The sequence below is a fragment of the Taudactylus pleione genome, unplaced genomic scaffold, assembly GCF_031769625.1.
Source record: "Taudactylus pleione unplaced genomic scaffold, aTauple2 ptg000155l, whole genome shotgun sequence".
Taxonomy (NCBI): Eukaryota; Metazoa; Chordata; class Amphibia; order Anura; family Myobatrachidae; genus Taudactylus; species Taudactylus pleione.
Window position 1 is genome coordinate 11,208,637 of NW_028284557.1, and position 9,104 is coordinate 11,217,740.

General features: G+C 38.6%; 1 protein-coding gene across 1 annotated transcript; it reads right to left on the reverse strand.

Moving 5' to 3' along the window:
• Nucleotides 1–242: 242 nt before the first annotated feature.
• Nucleotides 243–4,483, reverse strand: LOC148521807 (keratin, type I cytoskeletal 19-like). The gene is made up of 8 exons (XM_088474672.1): nucleotides 3,776–4,483; nucleotides 3,483–3,565; nucleotides 2,936–3,092; nucleotides 2,691–2,852; nucleotides 1,565–1,690; nucleotides 1,225–1,445; nucleotides 800–834; nucleotides 243–380 (listed from the first exon to the last, which is right to left on the reverse strand). Exons 1-8 carry the CDS (start codon nucleotides 4,466–4,468, stop codon nucleotides 247–249), a joined length of 1,611 nt encoding a protein of 536 aa, XP_088330798.1. The 5' UTR covers nucleotides 4,469–4,483; the 3' UTR covers nucleotides 243–246.
• Nucleotides 4,484–9,104: the final 4,621 nt, after the last annotated feature.

The following is a 9,104-nucleotide window of genomic DNA, read 5'->3' on the forward strand; positions in this document are numbered from 1 at the left end:
TTATGATTTTCTAGGTGATACTGTATAGTTATGTGTTCCCTGGTACTCAATGTTCTAGCCCAGTGTTGGCTAACCTTGACACTCCAGCTGTTGTGGAACTATATATCCCAGCATACCCTGCCACAGTTTTAGCATGCCCTAACAGCAAAACTGTAGCAGTGCATGCTGGGTTATGTAGTTCCATAACAGCTGGAGTGTCAAGGTTAGCCAACACTGGGCTAGAACATTGAGTACCTGCTCAATGTTCTAGCCTGTTTTATGACCTGAAGGGTGGTGTCCTACACTGTGGTGTCCTACACAATGATGGCCACCACTATGGTGAGATATATGTTTGCCACGGCGGGAACCTAAGGTGTGATGTACCATGCTGTGATGAGATCCTGAAAGGTAAAAACATATAGAATTATTGTATTTACTGTATAATACAAAGTTGATACATATACAAGGCTGTATTCTGTTGTTGTTTGGTGATGTTATCATTAAAGCCTTCAAGAGTTATATGGAGATAGTTGGGTTTAATCAGTAAATAATTTTATCCCACAAACTGTAAGAATGTGCTTAGATATGTTTAAGTGTACAAATTACACAATATTTATAGTGCACAGTAATTTTGACATGTTACATTATAGATATTACTGTACATGGAAAAATAAGACTGGCCAACCTATAGTACCACAACTACTAAAGAGAAACAAACTGTCTAAACTTGATCTAGACCCATTTTTAATCCAAGATCTCCTAGTGATTCCCTTACTTACTTCATGAATTAAATTTTAATTATTTTGTCAGTTAAACTTACCGTGCTTGCCATGTACCATGCTGTGTTCAGAAACACTGCAAAGCAAATACAATTTAAGTTTAAGGTGAACTCCAATATTAAACATGTTCATATGTAAGTTTAATATAGTAATTAACAAGATATACAGTATGTACCTGAGGTAAAACAAACTTGCTGGACTTTTACATTAAGAAAGAATAGCACATTATTTTGCATTATAATGGAAGACTTTTAATTTTCTGCAACTGATAGTGTAACATATATAAGTGATATGGACGACATGCAATGTAGCAATGTCCTTTAATCAATTTTATGGTTTGCTGTTACATAAATAAGACTCATGTTAGAAGGGTTATTCATGAATAAGTATGCACTTTTCAAGTAGCTACAGTACATATGTTATATTTGAATATGTATTTATATTGACACTGTTCTATTGTAATTACTTTATGTCATGGCCTTCAAGCAGTCGCTTATATGTGGAAATCTCCATCTGCAGGTGGGTCTTCTGGTCCATGAGGATCTTGTATTCATAGTTTAAACGTTCTTGGCCAGATCGAATCTGTGACAGTTCGGACTCCAAACTAATGATCAGGCATTGTAATTCGGCGAGCTTACACCCAACAGTAGCCTCTGTCTTAGCCAAAGTGCCCTCCAGTGCTGATTTCTGGAAGATAATTCACATAAGGAGCATTGATAAATTATACTTTCAGTGTAGTAATCGTGTGAGTACAATTAATAGCATTTAATAATGGTTTACGTAGAACTTATTACTCAGAAACATACCAAACTCAGTTCACTTTGTAATTGAATTTCAAGGGCCTGCATGCAGCGCTTCATTTCAATTATCTCTGTTTCAATAGACTGCAGTTCTGCTGAGCCAGAGGCCACCTCACGATTCAGATCCTCACTCTGTGAGAACATGAAAAGACAATCTAAATATGTAGAACATAGGTAGATCTTATTCTACTCAAAGAATAACAAAAGTACATTTCAAGCTGCTTACTCATGGAGTTATTGGTATGATGTATGTTTTAGACCAACTAAATCAAAGATGGGATTGATAAAATGTCTACTGTTTAAAAGTTAGTCATCTGATGATCACAATATACCAATAATTCAGTGATTGCCTGACAGCAATAATTGTGTCACATGTAATCAAGTTTGGCCATTAATGAGGTCCATAAATGAGCAACGTGAATGTCTGTCCCTCTTGTCCATGGTCTTGATTCAGCAAGAATCACTATTCTGGTTATGCGCACGCAATGCAGTTGCTAATATAAGCGGTTATATGTACATTTTTGCATTCACATTGTGATCGAAGCCAAACATAAGGACGCCCATTTCCCCTTACTCACATCCGTATACTTTGGCAACATAGTGAAATAACGGTAACATCGAGTAACATCGGACCCATACGCACAGTTAAGGCAGGTCAGGCCTCACTCAGGAATTGCTTACTTCTGCTCAGGCTGTGTCTGGTATCGCAGTGGATAATTTATGCATGCCCATGCAACGCCATTGAAACGCACTGGCACGACTGCGTTCGCTTGACCACATCCCCCGTCACCACCCACAAACGGCACTTCCTGTCAATCACTCTGTGATGGGTCTGCATCTCCACTGCGATCGCAGTTATGATCGCAGTGTCTGGTTTGCGCATGCGCACTGCAATACATATGCATGCGCAGTGCAAAATAATCGGCTGATTGCGTGCGTATAAGCAACTGTGATCTTTGCTGAATCAGGCCCCATATTTGTAATAAGCTTGCTAATCTATACTTAAAGATGTACAAAGATGGTCATAATGTCCTCTATTGTAAATATTAAGGATTTAAAAAATCAGTAAGGACCATATAAAGATACAAGAGTGACATATTGTCATGGTAAATAGAAGTGGGGGATAACTTACCCTTTCAATTAACATATTTTCCGCTTCCTTAAGATTATTTTCCATGAGGTGTTCATATTCATCTCGAATCCTAGACAGAGCTTCATTAAGGTCAATGGAAGGGGCTGCATTCAGTTCCACATTGATTCTGGCCCCCAGTTGTGCAAGAAGAGTGTTTATTTCCTATAATAAGATAGGTAGGATATAAATTTATAGGATCTCAACAACTCAACACATTTCATATATTTTCAGTTTTAATAAATAACCTTCTCACTGGTGGTCTTCAAACTGTCTATGTCATCCTGGAGGTATTGGACCAGCATCACTAGTTCCCCAGCTTCCCCATTCAGCCCATCCAGGACTCTTGCCAGATTGTTTACATCCATCTCAGCATTGGTACTTAAACAGCGTTCCATCTCAAGTCTTTGAGTAACAAAAAAAATGCATTATTTATAAATGTATGCATGGTGTTGGGCAAATGTATTTAAATAACTATCCCAGGTGGAGAGCTGCTTCTAGCTGTAGCTATGAAAGATGTTATGTTTATCAGCTAAGAAGAAAGTCTACTGTAAGTTGTGGTCAATTAAATGTACAATCAGCAATTTAATTTGATTAGTATAGCAAGTTAGTGAAATACATGCAAGGGTCTGATTGACTGCTACTGGTTACTTGATAGGGAAAATTTGTAAACATGCATTCATGTATAAGTGCATAACTTAATACTATGAAGGTAGTCATTTTGTGAGTTGAACCTACATTCATTAGAAAAGTCACTTTATTTACAGTATATTATATCATATTTGCAAAACTTACTTATTCCTGTAGTCATCAGCAAGCAGTCTGGCACTGTCTGTTTGAAATACAATCTTGGCATTTTCCATATTACCTTCCGCAATCTGCAAAATAGATTTTACAATCTGTATTGTAATATTATGTCATTTATCATTATGTCTTTAAATATGTCATCTGTCTCTGAATATATAAATAAAAAAGTATTAAATGTGTATATATATATATATACAGTACTACTGTACTATACTGTACTGAATAATAATTTTGTGACCTTCATGTTATAGTGTTCTTCCTTGTGCTGTATGTATTTTTACCTGGGTCTGGAGTTCCTCAATGATTCTGAAGTACTGAGCGCCATCAGGAGGTATTTTTGGGGGGTTATTTGTATACCAGTCACAAATATTCCTTTCCAACTGGGCATTTTCCATTTCCAGTGTTCGAACCTTATTAAGGTAGGATGATAGACGTTCATTTAAAAGCTTCATAGTTTCTTTTTCATTTACACCAAACAGAGCATCTTCCTTCCAACCACCATTGCCTACAGAGCAACTAAAATGACCCACATAATTATGGCCCACATGTTTTGAAAAAGACACTTTTTTTTTGTGGTGGCTTCCATGATGTGACTTGTTTGCTACATGATGAGACAAGTGGTGGCATCCATGCTGAGGCATATAGTGGCCTCCATAATGAGATACGTGTGAGTCTCCATGATGAGACTTGTGATGGTCTCCATTATGAGACATTCGAGAGTCTCCATGATGATATTTGTGGGATCCATCATGTGACATGTGGGAGCCTTCATGATGAGATTTGTGGAAGCCTCCATGATGAGTCATACTTGTTCTTCCATGATGAGATATAGCAGATAGACCAATGTGGGACATATGTGATCCTGAATGATGGGAAGTCATCTGACTTAAATTTTTGGGATAATTTACACCAATATCACAACTTCTTTTATAAGATCTTGCTGAAGAACTGCTGTGCTTAAGATTCTGGCTCATAATGACCTGAGAGCATGATCCTGAAAAAAACATAAATATAATGGTTTCCAACCCTTGTGTCTCTTTTTATAACATGCAAAATGGGTGGTATATGTAAGTAAATAATATTTATAGGCATTTCACAGGCATCTACAGTAACTTTTTAATATAGCATTAGGTTGTTCTTGGACTAGTTTTTACTGTACAATAAAAATCTTATTTAAGTTGTTAGTAACACTTTTTTCTTTTGAAGTATATTATCAATTTATTGTGGTCATACGCAATAAAGCAAAATATGTAATCATATTAGAGAACCTGCCCTTTGTGTGAGCATTATGGAATCTTTTGTGTTTAGCCAGTGGAAACACCCTTAAAGAGCTTAATTATTATTATGGATGAAAAATCTACACATACTGTATAGACTGCATGTGTTTAAGGCTATGTGATAATAACATAAATGATTACAGAGAGAAAACCTTATTTTGACCACAAAGTGTGAAATACCATAAATTGTTTGAAACCTAGACTATTTCATGTCAGCTTCCTTTAACTGTAAAAAAAAAATCTTGTCCAACATGAACTTTCCTTCGAGTCAAACAATCACTCATTAACTGTATATTGAAGCTAGAAGGGGACTGTAAATGTAAGACCATGTCCTTCTAAGATACTGTCCTCTACTGTAGAAGTGTATGAAACCTCCCAATATTTTCCCTTGATTTGACTAAAAGAGACTGATTCTGAGTCCCACACAAAGTGGCTGTAGTTGTGGGCAGCTGCAGAAGCCAGATTTACTAATGTACAAAAATGTGAGAATCTATTCCAGTAATGTGGGATTTGTGCAAGCAGAAACCCATGCCGCCTATTGATCTTACAGCAGCCGCCGCAACCGTCATAATTAGTATTGGCACTTGCAGCAGCCACATGCTGGGTGCAAGAGATCTGTCAGAAACAGGCTTCCCTTCCCCTTACACACAACTCAGAATTGCACAGAGCTTTTAAGGCTTTTACATGTCATTACATTGTCACCACCCACCTACTGCCCTGAAATGTCCTATTTCACGGAGAGACAGATCTATCCAAGACCCGACCCACTCAGAATAGGATGGACACTCGCAACAATGCAGAAATTTGCTTCTGCAAAAGTGCTGTGTGCTAAAACCATTTGCGTCCATGCTAAGAGATCCATCCAACTCAGAATCAGGCCCAAAATGTGCAAATGTTGCAGCAAAGTTTGTAAAATTGTGGTAAGTACTTGAATTACAGTAAAACAGTGATTCACTGTTATTTGCAAAGAAAGGATACTGACCCCTCTAACCCGAACACTGGTTCTGATTTCACAGGAGCTAAATGCCTAAACCAATCACAAACATTTTCACATTTTCTCAAGGTTTTAATGTTCTCCTGGAAGGGATTTCCCAGGGAACAAGCATCTGACACTTAATACTTTATTTGCTACACTAGGTCCCGTGTCTGTATGCACTGTGTCTATTTGTGCTGCAAGCTTTTTTGCAACAAAATATCTCTACTCACCACTTTGTCTTGGCCTTTTGTGTGAATTAGATCTTCAGCTCACACTACAATATACTGGTCACCAAGGAAAGTACACACTGGCAGATATATTGGCTATATCTGTTGCTAACTATCCATCATTGGTGTCAATGAGAGTCCTGAGCAGGGGGGGGGGGGGGGGGAGGGTGGTGCACCCGAGTGTTAATGTCCTGTTATCACTGTGCATGTGACAGATGGACAGTTCAAAAACGTTCAGTCATTTTACCTCGCAGACCAATTAATTCTTCAGATCCTGATTGGTCTCTTCCTGATGGTTTATAGGGACAGTACTATTGAGCCTCCCTTTAAAGTCACTTATTACTGCTCTATGTGGGTACTGACTGGGGGAGGAAGTCTGCTATATAAATATGTGCTGCAGGGCGAGAGCAGTGAGTAATGTCAGATGTCCTCTACCCTCTTGTGCTTCTCAATACTTTACTTTCATCTACTTCTTACTCCCCATTGGGGCACCTAACACTTGGTTGCTTATTCACAGTATACAGATAAATAATCTTGCGCTCACCTTCTTGTGTGCAGTGTAGTATATTGTCCTTATATTTATATTTATATTTATATGTTTATTTTTATATACTCATACTAGTAAAATACAAATAACGTGAATGTTATATATTATTTATTTATGCCTGCAGAATGTGATAATGTAACCCTCTTACACACCTTTTAAGGGTATGTGCAGTTGTTGTACTGGTTATGTCTTGTAATGTACCCCTATTGGAAATAAGGCCTGATTCAGAGCCGCTCATAAGCGGACGCTCGTTCGTTCCTACCGATGTTCGCACAACTGCGCATGTGTACGGATTTTAATATGCATGCGCGAACCAGTCAGTGCGTTTGAAAATCGTGTGCTCGCTAAATAGCGAATGCCTGCTATTTTGAGTGACAGAATGAGGCGTTTGTGGGTGGTAACAGGGGAAGGTGCTTGAAAACGGGGAGTGGAGATCCGAACGCAGGCGTGCTTAAAGGTCAAAACGGGCGTTTTAAGGGTGTGCATAATCAACAAAGCAGCGTCATTGACCACGTCACTTGGTTGTTTTATAGTCAGAACTGCTCGCATAATTGTGGTAGGAAAAACCAACCACAAGAATAGCGAGCAGTTCAGACGCCTTTCGATGTACTCGATTAATCAAATAAATAGCGTACATGACGTATGAAGCGAGCGGCCAGGGGGCGTTTTTTTCAAAATTACGTTTGCATGTTTTGTTCGCTCGTTCAGACATAGAGGTTCATTTAAATAGCCAGTCCCTTTTTCTGAACGAGCGAGCGCAAATAGCGTCCGGCTCTGAATCAGGCCCATAATCCAATGGACAAATTTATTGTTGTTTAAAATTATTTTAATTTTTACTTCTAAATGTTTCTTAATTTTTGTGAGTGTAATAAAACAGACATGACAGCATAGACAACACAAGGAAAGTGGAATGTGAAGGGAAAAGGACAAAGGGTAGGGTGAGAAAATACGGGTGAAGGGAGGGGAGAAAGAGAGTTGGTAATGGGTGGAAAAATATAAAGAATATAAAAATAAAGAATAAAAAACAAAAATAAGAATAAAAATAAAAGATAAAAATACCAATGCTTTAAAAATCCATTTAAAATTATGCAGTTCAATGAAAAAATATTGCTTGTAATCCTAGATACATATTCTTAGTACCCACTTATTACAAAGTTGCCAATGCAGAATTGCAGTACAATGTATCAAATGTTGTCCTGATTCAAAGGAATGAAAATGTTCCAAATTTATCCACACACAATGTCCTATTTATGCTAGGTACACTTGATGTTTGTTAATAGAGTAGAGTTGTATTCAGGAGGATCGGTTTCACCCACTTGTGATGTTACTGAGCTGTCAGCCCTGCAGTGGCTGACAGTTTCCTTTGATGACGGTTGGTGAGGAGGTAAGTTGCAGGCTACCGCTAATACATGCTGCAATGCTCTGCAGCCTTTATACCGACCCTATGTTTGGGGCTCGGAGGGGTCACTGATGGTGTGCTGCAAGGAGTACCGGAGAGCCCAGGCGGCGGGTCAGCCGCTGACTCTTAGCCCTCCGCTACATCCACAGCGCCGACAGTTCTCCCTGCTGATGCACACAAAACTCCTTACCTTCACTCGTGGCTGGGACTTGAGTGTTGGTCATCCTACACAGGCCGCCTTCGTCTCTCTGTGAGCTGGGTGATGCCGATATTCTCCAGTTGTTCATACGGGAAGCTGTAGTGTCCAACGCGTTTCTGCCGTCCTCAGCGGCCTTTTTCAAGGATGTATGGTTTCTTAGTGTGTCCTCAGGCTATACCCTGTGTAGTCCCAGCCCTTGGTTCCTATTGGTTCAAACTCCTTGGGTTTTGATATGTCCCAATTAGAGTAGACCCAAGGAGTTTTTAAACAACAATAAATTTGTCCATTGGATTATTTCCAATAGGGGTGCATTACAAGACATAACCAGTACAACAACTGCACATACCCTTAAAGGGTGTGTAAGAGGGTTACATTATCACATTCTGCAGGCATAAGTAAATAATATATAAAATTCACGTTATTTGGATTTTACTAGTATGAGTATATAAAAATAATCATATAACTATAAGGACAACATACTACACTGCACACAAGAAGGTGAGCGCTAGATTATTTATCTGTATACTGTGAATTTGCAAATAGGGGTGGTGATCCCTTGAATCCAGGAGCTCCCTAAACCAGTACTCCATTTAAGGCACTAAAGCGCAACGCAATTCTAATATAACTTGGCTGCTTATGCTCTGCTACTTATGTGGGTGTTTTGGTCACTAATGTAGTAATGTATTTTATCCATGTCCTTGTCCTGCATTGTAATGTATTGTATTGTGTTGTACTGTAATTCTTTGGTCACCTATTTGCTTATATACTTTGTAAGGTGCTGTGGAACACTTGTTGCACCATATAAATAATAATAATATACTCTCTGTGGGAGAACTACTAAGTTAAGTGATAAATTGGAGAGTGATAAATGACCAGCCACTCAACTTCTGACTATCATTTTACTGGCTGTGTTTGAAAAATGACAGTTAGGAGCTGATTGGTTGGCAGTTTATCACTCTCCAATTTATCACTTTCGAGAGCTTAT